This window comes from Lycorma delicatula, chromosome 5 (genome assembly GCF_047948215.1).
Source record: "Lycorma delicatula isolate Av1 chromosome 5, ASM4794821v1, whole genome shotgun sequence".
In the NCBI taxonomy this organism is placed as follows: Eukaryota; Metazoa; Arthropoda; class Insecta; order Hemiptera; family Fulgoridae; genus Lycorma; species Lycorma delicatula.
In genome coordinates this window covers 82,784,292-82,809,469 of record NC_134459.1, presented here as the reverse complement: position 1 = coordinate 82,809,469, position 25,178 = coordinate 82,784,292, and the positions used below count along the sequence as shown (strand labels likewise).

Here is a 25,178-nt window from a genome sequence, read left to right as displayed (position 1 = left end):
GCAATATCGCAATGAATTATTTTGATACACACATATATATATATATATATATATATATATGTATATTACATTAAATAAACCACCTAGTACAGAATACTGAGATAAGACATATCTTACCTTTAACTTTCACAGGATCCCGCATCCTCAGTTACGATTGAAATAATTCCATTATTGCATAACAAAAATACTAAAATAATAACTGCTTATTAATTTACGCAAGTGCTGCTATCTGTAGTAGTTTTCATAAGAATGTCTCACTCAAACACTGTCTGATGCTTTATCAATTGAAATTTTGATTATATTTATAAATGTAATATTTTTCTAATATATTTAATTGTATGTCATCTTTATTAATTTCTAAATTTGTCTTAATATCAGAAATAGAATGATTATTGTTTATTAAATGATCTGCCATACTTGGTAAACCTAATTAATTATTTTCATAATTTTTCTAATGTTAAAAAAATCTAATTTTAATTGTTTTCCCATATAAACAGGATAACAATCATTACATTTAATTTTATAAATTCCACTCAAATCGTTTATTTTATTATTTTTGTTTTTTAAATATTTTATTGTGTGGTTATTAAGTTTGTATGCTGATTTAAATATTTCTTTATTGTAAGTTTTAGTAATGTTTTTAGTGATATTATTAGTGTATAAATAAATACTTTATCTATATTTCTTCACTCTTTTGTGTCTATGTATTGTTTGGAAAGTTACTATTTTGTTATTGTGTTTTGATAGTTGTTTTGTGATGTTTATTTCATTATTTACCTTATTTGTTATTATGTGTGTGTATTAATCGCATTTGTACAGTGTTAATTTTATGAGACCAAGGATGATTTGATTTTTATGAATTGTTATATGATTAGAAATAGGTTTTCTGCTTTCTATATAATGATGTTTCAATTTGGTTGTCCTTGTTTATTTTGATACTGACATCTAAATATTTTAATATTCTATTATTATCTATTTTTTTGTGTATAACAGTTATAATTAAATTCAAAATAGTTGACATATATTTCTTGTAATAGTAATGATACCTTTAATAAATACTGGATCTGCTTTGTTACTTTTTATTTAATAATTTTATGGTATGGGGAATAGGTAAGTTAGGATACATGTTAATTATGTTATAACTAACCATTTTAGTGTCTATTAATATTTGAGCTATTTAATTAATTTATTAATTCATAACAATTTTTTTATATTAATTGTATTAAGAACATTAATTTTATTCTTAAGAATTTTATCTATTACTTTGGATATAATATAATAGGGGGCAGATTTAAAATTTATTAAAGGTAGAGGTGACATTGGGATGTTTAATTTATGAATATTTGGTAGCCCAGTTAATTTAGGGCCAATCTGTTCAAAAGAATGTAATCTAGATGGTATTTTATAAATTATTATAACTAAAAATTGATTTGAATTTTTTTATTAACCTTTCTGTTACTTTTAGAAATTTGTTAGTTGGATCATTATTAATTTCCTTAAATTTATTATCAAAAATGTATTGTTTCATTAACTTATAATTATTTTTCAACAGTCGTGACAACCCATGTATTTCTTTTATCTGAATTTACTATTAAAAGATTTCTGTAAATAATTTGTCTCTTAATTGGTAAATTATTTGTTTATTGATAAATGGTTTATTAGTAAATTTTGCATTTTTAATTTTTTGATATTGTAACTGATATTATTATGTGATTTTTCCTTATCTCTAGGATTCATTTTGATGGAATTTATTTCATAATCTACAATAATGTTCTTAATTATGTTAATTTTATTATTATCATCAATTACCTTGGATTTAAATGCGATAGTAATAATTAATTTTTTATTATCATTGAAATTGGTATTTCTTTAAATTTAAAGATCAATTACTTATCCAAATTTTCTTGAAAATGTATAAAATGAGGTTTAAATTTATTTGAATTATTATTATTATTATTAATATACTGTTTATGATTAAAAAATTCTGCATCTTTATTTTTATTAAATTATAAATTTTGGTTTCATTAGTCTTTTTTAGGATATAGTTATGTTTTTCTATATTAACTTCAATTAAATTTATTATAAAATCAAAAATGAGTAGTCCTAAGCTTTTTGTTGTCATTTTAAATGTGTATAATATAATTCAATATTTATAGAATTTCTCTTATAGTATATCCTTGTTTAATCTCTTGTTTTATTCAGAGATGTTTGGAAAATTATTTTGTTTTTGTCATCACCTTTTCTTGTACTTGAAATTGTTCATTTTTATGATTGCTTATTTAGGAATTAAATCTAAATTGAGGTATGATTTGTTAAAATTTATTAAATGCACTATATTATAAAGTTTAATATGCAATTTATAGAAATAAAAAAAATCTTTTTGCTTGGTTAGCAAAAATTACTTTACTAAAATTGATCTTTTTTATTTCATACTATTCCTCTACTATTAAATTATATTTATATTCTATTAAATAAACCACTAGTAGAGAATACAGAGTTAAGACATATCTTACCTTAATCTTTCACTAAAGTACTTTCGTGGGATCTCACACCCTCAGTCATAATTGAAATAATCATTATTGCAAAACAAAAATACTAAAATAATGACGAGAAATAGGATTTTAACTCCTTCTTGGGGAGTGGCCCAAGGGTTGTGATTTAAAATATTTTAAATAGTCTCTTTAAGACAAGAAAAATTGTACAAATAAAAAGTTGGTACAATATCTGTACCCAAAATGGCAGCAGGATAAATTTGATTTTTTTAGAAAATTACTAAATTAAAAAAAAATTAAACTTAATTAAATTAAAATTTAATCTAATTCAAATTTATTTTAAAAGTTAAATTTAAATTTTAAAAGATGTTTTGTTCCAATTTAATGAGTAAATAAATAAAAATATTGTTGCCTAATCATGCTGATCAGCAGATAGATCATTGACGGTCTCTTACCATTGTTGCAAAAATGAAGTTTAGTCCATTGTGTAAAATTACATTTAGAGTGATTCATTACTATACTCTTAGTTTCTTATGAGAATTTATTATGATCGGTTGGCTAATTGATTTGCCTACTTTTATCACATTTGTAAGTCACTTCTGTTATTTACTTCTGTTTTTTTACCTTTTTGTAATTGTTTTTACTGAATTAAGTTTTTCTCTCCCACTTGCTAATTGCTATCTACATGTCACTTAGTGAGCAGAAAAGGATCACACGTTAATGTTGAGGGACACTGGTGATAGAGTTAGGTTGTATAATGAAGTTTGTGAATTGTTTAATGCAGACTTTAATAATCGTAACCCTATTTAAAAAAGTACAGTGTCAAAAATCATAAAATGATTTGAAGAAACAGAGAGCATTAATAATAGTAGGAGAAAACCAGGGAGGCCTAAATCTACAAAAAATAATAAATCGTTAGAGATTATGCAAGAATTTATTGAGAATCCTCATTCCTTGACTCGAACAGTAACATGAGAACATAACAATAGCGAAAGGTCAGTAATTTAAACATTAAAAGTGAAAATTTCAAACCCTTCAAAATTCATCTGGTGCAAGAACTTAATCAAGATGGATTGACCAAATAAAGTCAGCGAGATCACCTGACTTGTCACCACTGGAATATTTTCTATGGGGCCACTCAAAAAGTACTGTTTATCATAAGCCCCATGATAAAAATGATTTATAAAATATAATTTGAGAATCAGCACAAAATATCACTAGGGAATCGTTGAATAACGCAGTATCATCCTTTTATAACCAACTGGCACACTGTCAAACAACAGAAGGAGAACATTTTGAACATTTATTAAAATTAAATATAAATAAATAAGCAAATGTATGCTTAATAACTTTTTTTTTAAATAAATCTATTTGATAATAAACATTTAATCAAATCATTTATTTGCAAAAACAGTTCCTTAAATTATCAGTTTATTTTTTCAAAATCCAAATTTTATTCCACCACCATTTTGGGTACTGACATCATACCAACTTTTTACTTATACCACTTTTCTCTCTTAAAGAGTCCTTTAAAATGATTTATCACATAAAGGGTGTTACCATTTAAAATAATTGAGTTCCAGCCCCTGGGCCACCCTCCAAGAAGAGGTTGAAATTTTATTTCTCATCAAAAGGTAAAGTAGTTGATCAATACCTTATCCTGAAAGTTACAATATTGTACCTGGAACGGTTTTAAGGTTGTTGAGAGGGTTTCCAAACTTTTGACTAACAATGTATATAATATTATATTATATACATGTTTGATTATAGTAAAAATCAAATATAACATACATGAGGTGCTGAAGATGTATTAACATGAGGCATAGGGGGTGCAGCAGTGGGAGGTCGAATTGGGTAGCCCGATGTGATCCCTCCAGTTTTTGCACCCTGAAAAATATATAATATTTCATCATACTGAAAAATGAAAAAAAATCACTTTAATATTAAAAAACCTACATAACTGACTATATAATGTGAATTATGGATGAAATTTAAGTGAAACTAATAGGAAACTCAGTAAAGAATAATACAATATAATTTATTTACTATGAAGCAGCTAAATATTAATAAAGCCACATAATACGAGGGTTATTTTTTTTCAAGGTCCGATCGGTCGCGAAATAAAAACCCGCGCAAAAATAAGATGAACCTTTGCACATATGTGTTGCACAGCGTCTCTAGTATGGCCCTCAATCACGCCACGTCACTTCGTTTAGTTCTGAACATGCAGCTAGCATGTAAACATGTCTACAACAATAGTATCTCCCGCCAAGTGTGAAGTGCATCCGGTAATTCAATTTCTTCAGGCTGAGGGGTGTAATGCAGCTGAAATTCATTGACAAATAAGTAATGTGTACGGTGAAACTTCAATGAGTGACAGCAAAGTGGGACAATGATGCAGGAACTTTAAAGCAGGACGTACAGATGTTCATGATGCAGGCAGTCAGGGAAGGAAGCGAGTGTCAACCGATGATCTCGTTGAGCGAGTGGATGAGGCAATTCGAGAAAATCGGCGGTTCACAATTTCTGTATTGAGTGATTCGTTTCCTGAAATTTCAAGGTCAGCTCTCTACACCATTGTGAGTGAGAGACTTCAGTACCGCAAACTGTGTGCAAGATGGGCTCCCAAGATGCTGTCTGACCATCAGAAAAAAATGAGAAAGAAACGCGTCCCTAACGTTTCTCCAGCGCTACTACAATGAAGGAGAAGATTTTTTTAACAAAATTGTCACAGGGGACGAGACATGGGTCCATTTCGAAACTGAAGAAAAGAACAATCCAAACAGTGGATGCATTCTCATTCTCCCAGTAAACTAAAGAAGTTCAAGCGAACCTTCTCCAACAGAAAGTGTATGACTACTGTGTTCTACGACCAAAATGGAGTTCTCTTGGTGGAATTCATGGAACGTGGCACGACCATCACTGCAGCCTCATAATGTGTGACTCTTCAATGTCTACGAAGGGCAATTCAGAATAAATGGAGAGGAATGTTGTCATCAGGCCAATGCCTGATGACAACATTCTTCCACCATTCATTCTTCATGATCACAATTCTTTCACCATGACAATGCTCGGCCGCACACTGCAGCTATAACAAAGAAGCTCCTGCAGTGTTTTCGTTGGGAAGTGTTTGATCACCCACCATACAGCCCGGACTTGGCTCAATCTGATTTTCACCTCTTTTCTCACATGAAATGCTGGCTAGGAGGACAACATTTTGGCACAGACATGAGCTGCAGACCAGCGTAGAAACATGGCTAAAAACACAGGCGGCTCTGTTCTACGACGAGGGTATTGGAAAATTGGTACCACGCTGCGACAAATGTCTAAATCGGTGTGGCGACTATGTAAAGAAATAGCGTAACTATGGAAGTCCTTGTTACAATACACTGTGGTTTAATTTTGTGACTGATCGGACCTTGAAAAAAAAACCCTCGTATCATACAAAAATATATATCATATGATATGACCGTTTAAATAAATGTGATCAAATCCCCTGTTTGTGTAGCAAGTATATCACAGCTTGTTACATCTCTGGATTACCAGGATAAATCATTAGTTACATAAGAATGAATGGTGACCAGGAAATAATATAAAGGATCTGTTAGCATTAAAATATAATTGATCTAGCTGAACCTTGAACTGCATACCTCCCACATGAAAGTGACCATTCTAACACATAATTTTTTAAATGTAATGATGAAATAACCTCCGCATATAATACAACAGTTTCCATCACAAGAGTTTCAATGTACTGACTTTTAAAGGAACTACTAATATTAAAAATATACCTTTAAATTAATTTTACATGCATAAACCCCCTGGGTAAATCAAGTGGTTAAACTCATCATCCTAAAATCAACTGATTTTTGAAGTCGAGAGTTCTAAGGTTTGAGTCCTTATAAAGGCAATTGCTTTTACATGGATTTCAATGCTAAACTGTGAATACTGGTGTTCTTTGGTGGTTGGTTTCAATTTACCACCTGTCTCATGAGTGGTTGAGTCTGAGTCTGTTCCAAACTACATGTTTACTGGTACATTTAACTAATATTGCACCACATCTGCAGCTATGTCAGGCCTGGTAAGGTGGTAGCAGTAACTGCATTTGCCTGTACAGACTCACCCAAACCCAGCAGTAGCTGGAAAACTGGTTGTAGAAAAAAGTAAGTCTGCTTTTTACTTCTCATTTTCAGGAAGATTATTGTGATACAAATATTAATCCAGATTATGTTAAGTAAGATTACCTGTGGTGGTTGCTGGATGGGTATTGCTCCACCATGTAGGGAAACATGAGTTGCAGGTCGCATCGGTGCTACAGAGTAAAACTTATCTTCAGTGAAACCAGCCTTACTGTGCTCCACTGATGTATGCAAGAAACCTATAAAGAAAAATTCATTTAAACTTCTACTATAATCCAAAAATATTATACTTCTAATTTTATGAAATGTTATTATATGAGTAACAATATAATAATAAAAATAAGGTATGTCATTACCTAACTAAAATAAACAAAAATTTTCTGAACAGATGTTAAGTACAAAAAGTGAAAAATATTACAGGATAATAAAAAACAATTTTCAATTTAAACTATAATAAACTAGTAAACGCATTTATGGTAAAAATTTACATGATCTTCAATCAACAAATTGGTCTGAAATTCTGACAAGAAAAATCAAACAGAGTTTAAAACTGCATGATATCCTCACTCTAATGATAAAGATGACAGTTAGTAATTAATTAAGTTAAACCCCTCAAAATTATCAACAATTTTAACACTGTATAGACAAAGGAAAGGTCACCTTTTTTAATATGTGAATAAAAAGTATGTGCTTACACTCTTTTCTACTAGAGATTATATAACATTTATTTGCATTTTTAAGGACCGCTAAAAGTAAGATGAGTATTGAAAAGAAATATAATAAACAAATGAAATTCAGTCATTTTTCTACTAAGGATATTTTAGATTTTACATTTCATTACTCTTACATCAAAGAAATTAAAAAAAAATCTTCATAAAACCTTAATGTTTAAACTATTTGTTCCTTCAAATTATAGAATAAAACAATAAGCCATAAAATTTTAACGGGTTCACAATTCATTAATTTCAAAAGATTCCAACAGACTTTTAACTAGAAAAATAATTGTTAGAATTGGAGCACAAATGTGCTGCAGTTTCATGAGGGTTTACACTTCCTCATATTTGGCAGTTAGGGGTGTTCACTTTGCCACTGATGTGAGATAGTGACTCATCACCAAACATTGCACTGTCTACAAATTTCCACACAGTACTAAAGAAGAGCAACTTTGTCATCATCTGTAATGTGTTGAACAATGGTTAGTTTGTATGATCAAGTGCAATAATTTATGTAATACATGCCAATCAGTAGTTTGTGGAATGCCAGTCTCACATGACTCATATCAAATTGATTTCTTTGGACTAGATACAAAGCTTTTTCAGAGTTCTTCCACAATAGCTTCAGGGACGTGTGGGCATCCTGGTTGTATATTTAACAGAACAACGTGTCTCAACAAAAGTTTGATTCCAAGAGTAAATTATATGGCTTCAAGGAGGCTCCCTACTATACTCTAGAGAAATTACATTGAACTGCAGTTGCTGACTCCAAATCATGAAAGCAAAACAGGTAAGCACATTCTGTACCAATAAATGTATCCATTTTTTTATTTACAACCCTTCAAAAATAGCATGAAAATTTTATCCTAATGATCTTCATGTTATAACAATTTTGACATTATAATCAAAATTACTTTTAAAGTATTTCTTTGTAATAACTATTATTCACAAATATAAAGTAGTGATAAAAATAAACAAAATGAAAATTTATGACTGATTTTGTAGAAGTCAGTATCTCTTTAACTAAGAAGTTAGTTTTTTTCATGTACTGAGAATCTTTTCTTTATAAGAACAAGCAGTGAATCACTCATCATAAAGTTCAGTACTGAAAAAAATTACTTGAATAAATGCAACATTGTCTTTAAGCTTTTTTTGGTAAATCTATAAATAAACACTAATTATCAATTGATCTGCCTTGATAATGTTGTTTTATTTGCAACATATATCTTGCTAGAACCTTTCTCCTTAATCATGCACAAAAATTTGGAGAGATTGTAAAAAAAAATGAATTTTCAATGACATTCTGTAGCCTAAACTAAATATTTGTAGCTCACAAATAGTTTCTTTATTAAGATCACTATTTTCAAATTTTTTTGTTTCCAAGAAAATCTTGAAATTTCTTTAAATGATTTCTATGCCTGTTAGTTTGCTACCTTAATAAATGGTTACATATTAATTTTCTGGTTTCAAGCTAGTAAAAATTCACTTTTTCAATTTAACATCACTTAACCACAAAAACCAGAGTTAAATATTTAAAGACTTTCCTTATTTACCTAATTTTTTCAAAAAGAATTTCATAAGGCCTAATTTTGAATGTAACAATGGTAAGTAAAATAACTCCGTGAGGATCAACAATTTGTCAGATCCTTTCCCTTTCAAGATCCAAATATTTTATTAATTAAAATTTTATTTGGCTATAACTCTGGAACCAATGAAAATAAGTACCACATTTTAACATTTTTACTATTCTGGAATTAATTTTTTTTTAACAATATTTAACTAAATAATGTTGACAGGTGCACGGCTGTCCCATAAACACAAGAAATAACACTACTGTAAAGCCAAGAAAACCAAGAAGCCCAACAATTTTCAAGTCACCACAGATTCATCAAAAGTCTTATTCATCATATTTAATAGTTTTCAAAATAAGTGATTTATTTTCATGTCCTTTATTCCTACACCATGAGCTAAAGTACTGAAAAAATTTACTCGAATACAACATTGTGTTTAAGCTTTTTTTGATGAATCTATAAATAAACACTAATGATCAACATCACACATAACACCCAGGTCAAACATCATAGCACAAAAAAGTTAACCAACCCATGGTAACTATTTCATTAAATCTTGGTTTTAATTTTTATACAATGAAATTTTAGTATGTTTGTCTACTAAGTTCCTAACCTTTTAAATATGAATCTTGCAGTTCTGCTCGTTGTTTACAGACTACAAATTTGGACTGTATATGAATGCATTGCAATGTGCAATGATATGGTTGACCGGTTGCTTCTTCTGATACGAATATTTTACCTCAAATTAAGGCTTTTGCAATAGTATTAGGAGAATCTTCATCAGAAATTTCTTGCCAAGAAGCTGATGGTGGATGGAATCTGTAAGTCTTCAACTATATTGGTCTCATAGCTGATGGAACATTTACAAACTGTTTTTACTTTCTGAACTAAAACCAATGTCATTTATATGAAAACGCAGCAATCGTCATAATTTTTTGTTGGCTTTTGCTGAATCATTGGTACACCAAAAGGAAAATACTTACTTTTCCTTGTGATTATACTATTAATCTAATCTAATATCCCTAATAAATGTATTTACAGAGCCCAGGTTTTATTTTGATTTCCCAAAGGACAAACAGGACAAGTTTATCAGTAGTTTTCACCAGTACTGACATTGATTGATTGAATTTTTGTGTTGAATTCTTCATAAACATAACAAAATATATTTGGAGAATTTTTACCAGTGCAATTTCTATTCGTATTGTAGATTCCCAAAAGAAAGCTGAAATGAGCTAAGATAAACTGATATATTTTAAATTACTTATGAATAGATAAAATCTTTGACTAGTAAATAATAAAACACTGCTGTATAACACATGTATAAATTACATCAAGTTACAATTTACAATTCCTAAAAGGTTTTTTAGTAAATAAGTTTCATCTTACTAAAATTTATTTTTCAATTATAAACAGTTAAACAAAAGGTTATTCAGAAAGTAAATTGCAAATTATTATTAAAGAAGATCAATAAAATGTTCACAGAAAAGTTTTACTTCTGTTTGAAGTACAAATTTTACTCTACTTTTTTACATAGTTTCCTCCACTATTGAGCATTTAATAAAGCAGGGCACCAGAAGCTGTATCCCTTCATCATAAAATTATATCACCTGTGATGCAAGCCACAGATCATCATCATCATCTTAAAACTGTTAGCCAGTAAGGAAAGTTTCAAGATACAGAAGGTGTTAGTTACTTGATATAAGGTCTGGGCTGTAGAGGGAAAGGTGAAACTGTTTCCTGCTGAAGGTCATGAAAAGATGTTCTGTTGTAGTGGCAGCAAATGGGTAAGCATTGCCTGAATCAACATAGCACTCCTAAGCAGGCCAATTGCTTGTTCTGGATCACACAACACAATTTTTCAGTAAATATCACTAATTTACTGATAAACTGTCAATTATTTACTGATTATTATGTCAGTATATTTTGCAATAGATATCACTACTGAATGTGCAGCCTCAAAGCAAGAAGTTGACAAGCAAAATTCCTTTTTTATCCCAAAGCACGTGACTTTTCAAGTGAAAAACATCAGCTTGCATTTTCTTTCTAGAGAACAAAAATATCACCAATCTATAGATTCTTGTTTTGTTTCAGACATTAGTGTGACATCCATGTCTCGTCCTCAATGACTGTATGGCTCAGACTACACACATTGTTCTCTGTACAGAGTCAAAAATTCCAGCATGCTCCCCAACTGCTTCATTTTGTGATTTTTCTTAAACATCTTTGACACTCAGTGTGCATACAATTTCCAATAATAACAATTTCTAAAAAACAATTTGGTATAGAAGCGAATGTGAAATTTCTAGAAAATTTCAACAGAGATAGAGATGATGAACTGTCTGTTCTCTTATATCTTGTCATCATTACATTCATCATATCATTTCAAGAATGGTTGCCTGCTCCATTCATTGCCATGCACATTATTGCATCCATCTCTGTACTATTGAATCATTCATTGTATTTTCTCCACAAACATGACGATGAATTTCAACTATTTTAACCTTCGTTACATTCAAGAAACAGATCAAGACTGAATTTCTATAAGGCAGATGTCTCAACCTCCATAAGCATTATGAACACATCCTTAGAAGCATAAGGTTAGATAACTGAATAAGAAAGGCAGCAATCCCTTTCTAACATATCAGGCTATTTAGCACACATGTATAGAATAGTGCTGCATCAGCAATGTTCAGAAACAGAACTTACTTTTTCAATTGCCTAGTTAATTCTTTGACTAATGTACACAATTAAAGAAACACATATAAATTACAAAAGCTTAAGTCACACTAAAAATTGATCTAGTGGAATGACTTATTGTTTTGTCTAGGCATGCTTGATTTATATTATAACTGTATTTTTTATAGAATCATATAGCTAAGGTTTCAATATTAATCATAGGAAATCAAATATGAATAAACATGTTCACTAAAACAACACCAAATTCCTATGTTTTTTACATACCATAATTATAACAGGCTAATAAAACATAAAGCTTTAGATGGTTATAACTTAAAATTTGATGTATTGGAATATATATTGTGATTTAACATGAAAAATACTACATAAAACACAAACTTCCTTTCCAGTTCCAAAAATTCTGTCAATCGATCATGACATAGCTGTTAAGTGTTTCTTCTTTTCTAAGAACAGTATACATTTCAGACTGTAATACAATTTCTATAAAATTAGTAAAATTTAAATTTAGCATAACCAAATATAAGTGTGTTCCTTGAATTATCTAAACCCCCTAAATTAAATCTCTACTTTCCGTAACTCAATAATTATTAAAAAAAGATTATTTTTTCATCATACATACTGAAAAATATATAGGTTTTAAATGTAAAAGACTTTTTTAAGGAAATAAATTTTAAATACCAATTTTTAAATTCTTTCCACCTACACAAAACTTCTTTTAAATTATGTCAATATTTAAATAATGTAAAGGTCAACACGTCAAATCCTACAACATAAATACTCCTACAACTTCTCTAAAATCATCGCTAGGTTTTCCTTTATTTAAAATTTATCAGATAATTTTTGCTGTCTATATAACTGTAATTTTAATACATCCTGGCTTTATTTCCCAGAACTTTCTCTAATATTTTCCATATATTAAACTCCATTCCACTTTTGTTTCTACTTCCCAAACTAAATTTCCTTCATTATCGTTTTGAATTTTTGGAAATAACATATTCATCTCTCAAAATATAAATAATAATAGAAATTAATATTTTATAATCACCTTGACTAATAGGAGGCCTCTGTTGTCCCATATAAACCGGATGTTTGTTACCAGACTGTGAATCTTGGGGCATAGGAGGTGGAGCTTCTCTGGATGGTGGAGGTGGTAGAGTAGCTGCACCAGAAGGTTGTGCAAACTGTGGACCAGCATATGTGTATACTGTTTGTACATTGGATGGTGATGCAGATGCTGAGTAACTTATAGTTGTTGAAGATGGATATAATGGACTATACTGAGTGTTTTCTACAAAACAAAAATTAACAATTTATTACATTTAATAACTAAAATTCCTATTTCTAAAACATTCACCAAATTAATTTCGAATGTTTCAATTATATGATCGATGAAGCATAAAATATAACAAAACACCTTTTTTTTCTATAATATTCAATGCAATATTAGATTTACATATTCAGATTAAGAATTACACTGGATTATATTTAAGAAATATATAATTAAGGATTAGTAGTTAAAAGAATAATGCAACTACTTTTTCTTTGTTATAATTAAGTATATTTTAGATAATGAAAGTATATTTGATTAAAATATTCATAGAAAAATGTTATTTCTTTGCTTGACTCAACTTTTAATTCATTTATTGACATATCTTAGTTTATCTGGTTATAATTTTAAAGCACAGAGCAGTATTTACTCCAAATATTATAAAAAAGTAGTAATATGTAAACTTATATAATTGATTTTTACCTGGGGGAATGCTTCTGATTTGTTAAGCAACTAGCCATTTACTTTAACTTTTGACTTGGTTTATGGTAGGTGTCAGACACTGCTTAGATTCATATATTTGATATCTTGTTGAATTTTTAATTTTAAAGGGCAACAAAACGAAATGAGTTAATATTGATTGATCTCAAATATAAAAGAATATAAAATTTTACTCTAAAGTTACATTATGTCTCTTTGGGACACCAAAATAAAAAATATACTACAATTTTTACAAAAAAAGAAAAAATAACTTAAAAGATTGTTAATGGATTAAAAGGAATTTTAAAGGATTAAAGGAACAGAATGAAAAAGGAAGTTAAAAAACTCTTCTTTATTTAGTATCATAGTTGAACCACTTAACTCACGTTTCACACAAACAACAGTCAAATAAACTATTTTACTAGTAATTAACTATAAACTAGAATGTAACCCCTACATTCATACAAACATAATAATAACAATAAAAGTGTCAATTTACTCCTTGCAGTGGAATATACAGACAAAAAGTTTCAAATGTCAAACTTTTACAATGAATCATACATAAGATCATTCATCTAGAAACCAGCAACTGATGAACATACCAGTAACCAAATAACTGGCATAATTCGTTAAAATGCAAGAATGAATGTATTAAAAATTAAGAGACACTGCAATGTCATAACTGTTTAAATCAAAAGATTTATAAATACGATTATTCTATAGAAGGTAATTATATAATTTTATAATCAAATCATACTACCAATCAAATAATACTACACATAAATAAAAATTCAGAGAAATTAATCAAACTACTGACTTACTATTCCATAAAACTGCTCGTACATACTCATGCCCCCGTCTGTTATCTTCAGTAGCAACTTCTGTGGGGCAAAAACATTATCAGTTACACAAATTAATTTTATATAGCAACCTCTGATGATGTATGTTTTTTTTTACGTAAAAGAAAAATAAAATGAAAAGATTAGGAGGGTATTTTTCCTATTTATCCTCAAAAAAATTAACATATTCTCATTACACACACTTAAAATATGTATAATATCTTATCAATATACCTTACCTAAACAAATCTTTAAATGTTTCATAAATTCCATAAACAAATCTATAGATTTATTTATGCAAGATAATGCAAAATACAAGTGCAGAAAGATAGTTGAGAAAAATAATAATAGTCTTTCTAAATTATCAAAAAATATTATCTATACTGAGAAATACATCCATTCATTGAGTAGTTAATAAGATTGCTCTGTATGTATTGAAAATAATCTCTTATGATGTCATGGCATGTTCTTTTTCTCAACCTCCTGTACTAGTTCTGAAAAGGCATATACAATACAGACTGAAGGAAACATGTGTTCAGTAATGCTGGATATCAAAAAGTCAAGGTGGTTAACTGCAACACCAAAACAGTAAGTCACTGATAGTTGAACAACAGAAAAAGTACCAAATTAACATAACTGGGTGTTAATATGCCTGTGATAATTAGATTTTTTTATTATTTTATAGTTTCCTCAGTACCCACAACTGCTACCAGTGTGGCTCAAGAGCCATGAGCAGAGTTAATACTACCGAAAAAAGAATAGATTATTGTAAAATAAATTTACGCTAGAATCCAAAAACTGAAATTACAATAATTCATTCTTATAAATTTAATTACAATATAATCAAAACGAATTATCTATAACTTTTCAATGTAGCCCTCTTTGACTGCAAGATATACACCATAGATGAATCTTCTTAATTCCAATTTCAAAAGAAATCTTTCAATTATTTTACACACCAGCTCAGAGCAACTTCAAAGACCTCATCATTCTTATTACATTTTTTGCCCAATGAAAACATCTTTAATAGTGAACATAAATAATGATAATCAGATGAGCCAAATCAGAACAACAAAATAGATAATGCAGAGCATCCCATTTCAATCAATGTTAAAAGGCGTCGATATAAAGAGCACTGTCTTGAAGAAATAAATCTAGGCTTATTCCAGAAAAAATTGTGGGCTTCACTTTTCCACAACAAAGTTCAGCAACACTGTGATTTAACATTTTGTTAAGAAACTTTAGGTAAGTAACAACCTTTAAATCCCAAAACAAGTTTATTAGCCATGTTCTTGCCTATTACAAACATACTTTTTTACTCTTCTTGAAGAGTTGCTATATTTCTACCACAATTATTCTCATCGAGTCACGAGTAAAATGTTAACACAGGTAATTGGAAGAGAATTCAAGAATTTCTCTTCTCACTAAAAAAAAATACATTCTAATCAATCAATTTTCAATACATTGTCAGGGTCACAAATATTTTACCAAGAAGATTTTAAAACCAAGAGATTTATGCAATAAATCTAATAGTAAAAAAATAGATAAAAAAAATTATAATATTACACTTTCCTGTGATAAACACTCATTTCCAAACTGAGTTTGAAGTCTAGAAAACATTTCAGAAAGCTTACTTCATTGAGGAAAATTCAACACTAGTCAGCAGTTCTTGTTTAAACATTGTTAACAATTGACAAGTAGATGAAAGCTCAGGTCAGTAATATTTGAAAGTTTAAGCATAGTGATAACAATCATAAAATGCCAAATGTATTACTGTAAGATCTAGGACACTTCTTTGCTCTTTTTTCATACACATTGTAAGGAAAATTGTAATTTTTCTCCAATAGATATGCTACAATGCAGTTTAAAATGAGATGAAAACATAAAATTCATGAAAATTCATACAACTGAATTTATAGTTTCAAGAATTACATAAAACATCTCTGATGAATGGTTGAGCACAAATAATATTTTCTGCAAATGTCTTAAGAAAATACTCTCACAAACTACCCTCTTGCCACTGCTGTCGGAGTTTGCCAACTGATTTATTTTTATAATAGCAATCAATCCAAAATGACTGATCAAACTTCACTAAATTATACTATAATTATGTGTTTGTATATGGTCATATGTGTTTGATATTGCTAATAAGAAACTAAATTTTTCCATTCAAATATTTTGCAATGTCCACTACATTTGGTACAACATAAGCTACATAGATTAATGTCAGTGATTAAGCAAAATTACATCAATCAGTAAACATGAAGATATTAGATCCTAAAAAAGAAAATTTAATTAGCAATTAATATGATCCAAAATTGTTAAACTTAAGGAATTATTACCAAGGGTACTTCAAGAGTACTGAAGGTAATCATATCAACTTAATTTTATTTCTCAGTATATCATAAAAAATAATATTGTAAGAACACAGCCATATAGTAGCCATATTCTACTTAATAAGTAACCAAAGGATTCTTAAGGGTTTTACTTCGTAAAAATAATTAAAAAGGTTAATAATTAAAAAAATTAAAAACATGCAAGTGAGAAAACTAAAATCACTAATACACAGATATAGAACAAAGACTTATCAGACTAAAACTTTTATAAAACATTAAAAAGTATTAATTTCAAAAATTGTCCTTATCCTGAATTTTTAATTATAATTTAATACAAACTTTGATAAGTTGATATTGCAGCTTGCCCTGGTTTATAGCCATAATTTTGATGATAATTAGCAGCTGGAGGTGGAGGTGAAGGACTGCAAGGACGTTTCAATGCACCCTAAAAAAAAAAATCAATGAACAATTTTGTTATAAACAAATTTTTTTAACAATGATATGTTTTTTTAATTTCCAGTTAAAATAGGATATACCAGATGATCGTTTGAAAAGATACAACATTTATTATTCAACAGCTATCAGTACCACCGTATTTTTGTTTGCAGGTATGTACACCATTCTCAGGAAAGAACTTTTATTTAAATATTTTCAAAGGGGTGAAACCCACACTCACACTACACCTACCCTAACTCAAAAATCTTAAATGGCAATGGTAACATTTAATTGCATTAATTGACAATACGAAAAAAATAATGAATTTTGGTTAAAAGAAAATTAAAAAAATCCGCCCACCCCTTTGCTCGGTAGATGCAAAAACCATTTGGGGTAGTATTTTTTTTTAAATTCAGTCCAACAAAAACAACTACAAAATTACATGATATTACTTCTTAAGCCATTTGATATAATCATAATCTGTGGATTAAAAGAGTGGAAATTACTTTTTAAAATACAAACACAAAATTTCACCCTTAAATGTTTTCTAAATTTTTAAGGGTTGAAAACTTATTTTTTTTAAATGAGACAATGTTTTAAATGAGACCTCACTGGAAGACCCTTTGAATGACAAGTAATTTGGTTCAAATAAAATAAATATTGGTTAATTGGTATTGAAGTTATGATTAAAAATATGTTTTTTTTTAGGTTATGTTAGGATACAGTGTTACTGACCGGTGTCTGAAATTGTCCGTTCTTGTTAAAAATATGGTTTTTAGGTTTATCCAGCATTGAAAAAACGAACCAGTAAACACAGCATTATAACATCAGTTAAACATATGAAAAACCAATGATAAGGTACCTACTTCTTTGCTGGTAACATGTTGAAAAATTTATTACCAGATAAACTTGATTAAATAATTAAATAAAGACTAATTTATAAATGAATAATTGTTAATCAAATAGAAAGCTTAAATCATTCATTACCTAATTTTGCTATGAAGATTTACAACAATAAGAGTTCTTAAGAAATAATAAATTAACACATTTTTTTCCTCAATAAAATAAAAGTATCAATTTTTAAATCATTTATTCAAAATGATTCCCATTTTCCTGTAAACAGTAATAAAATCTTTGTTGGAATTCACATCTTACTTTAATTAAAGTTTCTTTAGTTACATCCCTACATTTTCTTACAATATTATTTTTTTGCTCTTGTATATTAGCACAAATTCCTTTATAAATTATTGATTTTAAATGACCCCACCAAAAAAAAGTCCAGTGCTGTAAGATCAGCAGATCTTAACAGGCACTCAACTGTTCCTCTGCCTACTTAATGCCCAGGAATCATTCGGTCCAACCACTATTGAACTGGAACTGAATAGTGTGCAGGTGCTTCATCTTGCTGAAAGTGAAGCATGTCTTTGTTAAGTAACATGTTTCCATTACCATCTAACAATGGAATGTTTTCTAAAGCATGGACTGTTAGAGGGTGAATAACTTCATCCAGCAGCTGCAAATACTTTTCACCTGTCAAATTCCCATTGATAAATACTGGACCGATAATGTTATCACTGTAAATCCAAACATTTATTTTTTTCAGAATGCTGCGTGTTTCCAACATTGAAAATAAAAATATTTGCATTGCTCCAGAATCGGCAGTTATGTTTATTAACAAAGCCATTTAGAAAGAAGGTAAATTCGTCAGAAAACAAATACTTTTCATAAACACCGGACTGGCATCTATTAACTGAATCATTTCTTCACAGAATTCAATCCTTCTGTCAGCATCATCCTCATTCAGTTCTTGATACTGTTGAATTTTATACAGAAAAAAATTTATTCACTTTTAATGAAGTGAAAACAGAACCATAAGAAACCCCAGTTTCACAGGATATTTTACGAATTGAGCTCTGAGGACTTGCTACTACATTTCCCAAGATTTCAACGAAAGTTAATTTGTCTAAAACCGTTTGCTCTGCACATTTCTTATTCATGATAGTCCCAGTTTCTTGGAATTTATTTACAAGTTTTGCAATGTAAGAGTGTGAAACATTTTTATTTCAATGTCATTCATTAAACGCTTGGGCAGTTTTTCTAGGACATTTATTTTGTTCTCTGTATGCAAAAATTATTTCAGTCCTTTCTTCCAGATTGTAAGTCATTTTACTGAGACAAATTTACTAAAGACAAAAAATGAAAGGCCAAATGGTAAAACAATAACACAAACCAAATGCCAATTTTAACTAAAGACACAATTTAAATAAAACATGATGAAATAAATACAATAAATACTTTTTGCTACTAATTACATATAATATGAAAGAAAACAATTTGCAAAAATTTACCATAGAAACTAAGATATCAATAATTGGTGGAAAATTATAACCTATTATAACAAGGTAATCAATTTTTCAACATGTTACCAGTGAAGAAGTAGGCATCTTATTATTGGTTTTTCGTTATGTTTAACTGATATTATAATGCCATGTTCACTATTATGTTTTTTCAATGCTGGAGAAACCTAAACACATATTTTTAACAAGAATGGATGATTTCAGACCTAATGTTTTCGGTCAGTAACAGTGTTACAGACATGTGTCAGTAACAGTGTTGTATCCCAACATAACCTAAATAAAGACATTTTTAATCACAACTTCAATACCAGTGAACCAATTTTTATTTTATAAATTTTCAACCCTTGAAAATTTAGAAAACATTTAAGGGTGAAGTTATGTGTTGGTAATTTAAAAAATAATTTTCACAGTTTTAATCCACAGATTATGATTATTTCAAATGGTTTAAGAAGTAATATCACATAATTTTATATTTATTTTTGTTGGATTGAAATTTAAAAAAGTACTATCCCAAACTGTTTTTTGAACCTACCAAGCGAAGGGGGTGGGCAAATTTAATTTTCTTTTCAGCAAAATTCATTATTTTTTCATGTTGTCAATTAATGTAATTAAATGTTAACCATTGCCATTTAAGATTTTTGAGTTGGGGTAGGTGTAGCAGAGAGGGTGGGTTCCACCCCTTTGAAAATAATTTTAAAAAGGTTCCCCCTGAGAATGGTGTACATGTCTGCAAACAAAAATACGATGGGACTGATAGCTGTTGAATAATAGATGTGGTAACTTTTCAAATGATCACCCTGCAATTATAACAACAGCAGAGTACAAGTTGACCCAGAATATATGTAAGAATATAAGTACCAGAATATAAGTACTTTCAGAATATTAAAGTGAGATACACTATTAAAAATATAAACATTTACACAGGTAAATACTACAGCTTTAAGGGACTAAATACTTCTTTATAAAGCAAACATTCACCTTGGTAGGTTTAAGCTCATTAAAAAACATTCATTCTTGAGAACATTTTAATAGTTCCCTACAAGTTTTTAAAATCAATATCGAAATCACTATTGGTTTTTTCTTTTATTTAATAGTGTATCATTATTCTTTTGTTTTAAAAAAATGAATTTTTAATACTTTTAATACAACACTACTAGCAACATTAACTGCAGCGCCATTACTAGCTGGTGAGAGCAATGCTCACACTTAGGTGTTGTCCAGTTTTAAGTTATATTACTGATGAATTTAGTAAATAATAGCTGAGAAACACGATTTAATGAAAATAGAAATAGTGTTAGAACTTACACAGATAACTTTATATTATACACATATTTATAAATTTACCTTCAAATAAATTATACTGGACATGTATAAAATTTTATGTGATAATACTACTAAAATAAAAAATAAATTCAATGTGGAAAAAATATAGAAATTATTAATGACATAAAATATTACTTATAGGAAAATCACTGTAATTATTTCATGTAAATGGTATTTACATTTCCAAACTGGAAAACATACAAATTGCAGAGACAATCAAACATTAAAGAACAATACCTCTCAAAAACCATAAAAACTGAAAATGTATTAGAAAACAAACCTACTATAATTATTATATGTATATAGAAAGAGGACGCAAAAACATTGAACTGATATGCATAATTTTTTATTCTAAACTTCTGTTTTATTTTTAACATATCTCTAAATCTAGAAGAAACCTCAAATTGTTATTACAGGTTTGTTGACTTTCATGTTGATCAATCCATCTCAGTCCTATATAAAAAAAATATCAAAGCCAATTCTTGGGTACTGTACACAAATTTATAATTTTTAAATTTGAATTGCATCTTCAGTCAGATTGAAGTGGTTAAAAGACATCTCTTTGGACATACATGGTTAAAAGACATTTTTACCCATACAGAATTTGGTATTTACATCTTCTGAATATGAAGTATATATGCAATTTCTGGATTCAAATTGCAATGCTTGGTTTAGGATATTTTGTAAATCAGTAAAATCCTTAAAGGCTCTGTTAAGTTCAATCTACCTAATTTTGATTCATGACTACAATTAGGACACACTCATATTTTAAGTATACAAATTACTCAATACTCTCTACTTTATTATACATTCTGCTAGATAGTTTTTACATCTAGAATATTTAACAGCACATTCAATTATGTTACAGTAGTTAAATAAGCAGATTATTTAAACACTACATAACTTTTTTTTTTAATTGTTTGATAATTTAAAATAGTAAATATATTCATAAATAATACTGCCTTTACTGACATAAAATATATTTATTTCTAGTATACTACAGCAACATGCAATTTTGTAAAAAAAAAGTCATACAAAGATCAAGAGGTCTAAAACACCTTACTAGAAATGTCTCTCATCTGATGTTATTCCAAAGACAAAAACATTATACCCCATTATCAATTCATTATATCTACCTTTTGATGAACATTCATGACACCTATTATGTAGATATTAATTTATTATTACAATTCTACAGCATTAATGAGTACATTATATTTTAATATTATATAAAAATGTATCAATAAATTATTCATTTAAGCACTGCATTGCCTAAGTCAACCACTGCTTTATTTGGTTACAAAATCTCAATTTACAATATATATATATCTGTCATAAATAAATAATAAATTTCCATAATTAGTATTTTAATTAATATTTCAATAGTAATGAAATTAGTTATTGTAGTAGGACATCAGTAAGTTATTATGTAGTAGAATACTGTGCTCTTCTACAACAACTTTATTTTTATTAATGATGAAAAAATAACATACTTCTGAGAAACAGACCTATAACCAGCAGAATGAGAACCCAACATATGACATTGACCCCAAAACTGAGTGCCCAGTTTTTGCAACTAAATTATTCAATCAAATTTTGAGTTTCATCAGCAACATGCACACCAACACAGTCGTGAAGAAACAAAACCACACAACTAAGCATGCCTCTCCTTTTGTTTTGGATTTCATGGCGCAGTTTTTTGTGAGTATAACAATAAAGTGTAGTATTTATAGTCTCACCTCTAGGCAAGAACTCAATCAAACCCCTTTCTTATCCCAGAAGACAGTAAGTAAACATGACTTTTTGTTTTGAAATACTGGTTTTGTACTTCTGTTTTAATGTTGTGCATTACTATTTATAGACTACTGTTTGGATTCTGCAGTGATATGAGAGACCCAAGTCTCATCACCAGTCACTATCTGGCTCAAAAAATCATTTTCGTATCAGGTAAGAAAAGAATGAACAGTCTATTCGCTTGGTTTTGTGAACCTCCATCACTCCTTCAAGATTTTCAGTACCCAACGACAACCGTGCAGGTTTCTGCATTTCATACAGAACTGTTTGAGAGATATTAGGAAACTAAATACATAATGAAGAAATAAATTCTAAACTGTCAACTTTCTTTAATTTTTTCATCCATTCGCGTAACCAAATTGTTTTATTTACGACAGAAAGGCACCACCCCTATGCTCATCATGCGTATTAATGCAACCCTCAATAAAATACCATACCCAATCAAATATCTACTCCATCATTCACAGCTTTTTCACCTAAAATTCACTAATTTGATGATGTATATCAGCTGGTCTTGATATTTCTTGGATTTACAAATCAGATAACTGCATTAATTTCAAATCAGTAGAAGTCTTGAATGACTTGAACATTTAATAACAAGGGTTGTGTTCATAACAGATTATGTTTATGCACAATATAGTGAGCATACATTTTTGTATATCTCTATTTAAAATTGTTCTGCGTGTTGTCATTTTGCAGTCATAAAGTTTATTTTTCAGATACTATAGTTAAATTTTTTTTTTCATTCTGACTAAAATTAATTTATTTGCATCAAATTTTGTTAAATAATGAATAAATTCAAAATTGCTGGTCAAAATAACCTATAATAATGGCAAAGAGGCAAAGAAATGTTCAAACTGTTGTCTGTACTACAATCCTTTGTGCTATGACAGAATGGTTAAATCTAATTGTGCTGGGCCCCTTAAGTGTTATGTTGATAAAAAGTGTAAATCAAACAGTACTCCCTCACAATCGGCAAGTCAATGTAATTCAGTTATTGATGATAATTTTCTTATCAAATAGTTCAATCACTCTGAGATAATATCAAATTTCAAGTAGATGCAAACAAAAAATGTTTTCTACTCATGTTGACAAGCTTGAAGTTGACATTACGGATAAACTTGTTCAAATTACTGAAACTGTAGACAAACATGAGCATATTGTTGATACCTTCAAGAGAATTAATATAATTAGTAAAAAAAATGAATGATAAAGTATTAAAATGGAAGAAGATATTTTTGAAAAATCGAAAAATGACGAATCTTATCATCAAATACATCAACAGAGTTCCAAAAATTACTGAAAAGAAAAATCAGTCTTCAAAAAACCAACAAAAAAGGGTCCAACATCTAATAAACTAAATGCACATTATCTGAATGTACATAGTATTAAAACTAAGCTAATTCAAATCTGGTTGTCATATGTATACAAGGGTGAAGATATAACTGCATTTACTGAATCCTGGTAAGATAATAAAGACTTAGAATTAGTCATGCTCAGTTACAAAACTTGTGAGAATAGAAATTTTAGTTCTGGTGAGTGTCGAGGTGGACTACAAGTTTATTAAAGCACCTCATCAAAATGAAATATACCTAGCAAATAATCGTGATGCTGAAGATTCCTCAAACTAAACTTCCTGGGAAATAAACTAATCTTCAACATACATGACATCACATTTGATAAAAAAAATAAAGATTTTTATTTAGACATTTTGGATTATTACTAATCAATCCCTGACGCTATTTATGATACATGTTCTACTTGTTCATTTATCACATGTGGCGACTTTAATCTACCTGGCTGTCGATGGACAACAAAGGATGATCTCACTCTTGCCGAAGGCCTACATCACAATTGGATAATCAAAAGAGTGGTGAGTTGTGAGGTGGAAAATGTGAATATATTTACAAACAACTAATTACACATGCTAACAAGTTGGAAATTTTTTGGACCAGTTTTTCACTGACATTTTAGATATTAAGTATGAAATCTGTTTAGATCCACTTTTTGCTAGTAATATTTTCCATGATCTCTCTCAGTTTCTGCTTGTTTTTATATTTGTTTTCCTCTGTTGTTTAATGAAATTTTTTTTTATTTTAAAAAAATGGATATAATTGGTTTAACAAAAAGATTTGAAACTACTGATTGGAATGAATTAAAGTCAAATACTTCTTGTCATATTGATAAAAAGATTGATAAATATTACAGTATATTTCATGAACTTATCACTTGCTTCATTCCTACTAAAAAGATTACTTCTACATATTCATGATGGTAAAATTCAGAATTAAAACATGCAGTAAAACTGAAAAAAGGCAACATGAAATTTATAAAGAAAATCCATCTGAATATACTAATAAATTTAGTATCCAGAGAAACTTGCAATAAACTATCCAACTTACTTTACAACTATGTAAATGGAATCAAAAACAAGATTAAATGTAATCCAGAGCTTTTGGAGATTTGCCGATATCAAAAATAAAAACAGTCGTTTTACATCTGATAGTGTTCGTTAAAAAAAAGTAAAATTTCTGAAAATGAATTTGAAACTAAACCTATTTGCGAATTACTTTAAGTCGGTATACTCTGATGAATCACCAAACTCTATTATTGTCAATAGTACAAGAGAATGTGATGAATACTAGTATAGCAGCTGTATGTCAAGTTTTATTAAAACTTGTCAAAAGATTGAGCACTGCCCCTGATGGTATTCCTGCCAAGTCTATCAAGGAGTT

At 29.0% G+C, this 25,178-nt stretch overlaps 1 protein-coding gene across 2 annotated transcripts in view; it reads right to left on the bottom strand.

Moving 5' to 3' along the window:
• LOC142325140 (uncharacterized) overlaps nucleotides 1-25,178 on the bottom strand; it is a 49,514-nt gene that overhangs the window by 3,604 nt on the left and 20,732 nt on the right. The window contains exons 6-10 of one of the 2 annotated variants that reach the window (XM_075366519.1): nucleotides 16,874-16,979; nucleotides 14,181-14,240; nucleotides 12,658-12,900; nucleotides 6,737-6,870; nucleotides 4,284-4,379 (exon numbers count right to left, since the gene is read on the bottom strand). In XM_075366519.1, the coding sequence (XP_075222634.1) occupies nucleotides 4,284-4,379; nucleotides 6,737-6,870; nucleotides 12,658-12,900; nucleotides 14,181-14,240; nucleotides 16,874-16,979 (639 nt within the window). The remainder of the gene's footprint in view (nucleotides 1-4,283; nucleotides 4,380-6,736; nucleotides 6,871-12,657; nucleotides 12,901-14,180; nucleotides 14,241-16,873; nucleotides 16,980-25,178) is intronic. The other variant, XM_075366520.1, reaches the window with a different exon arrangement.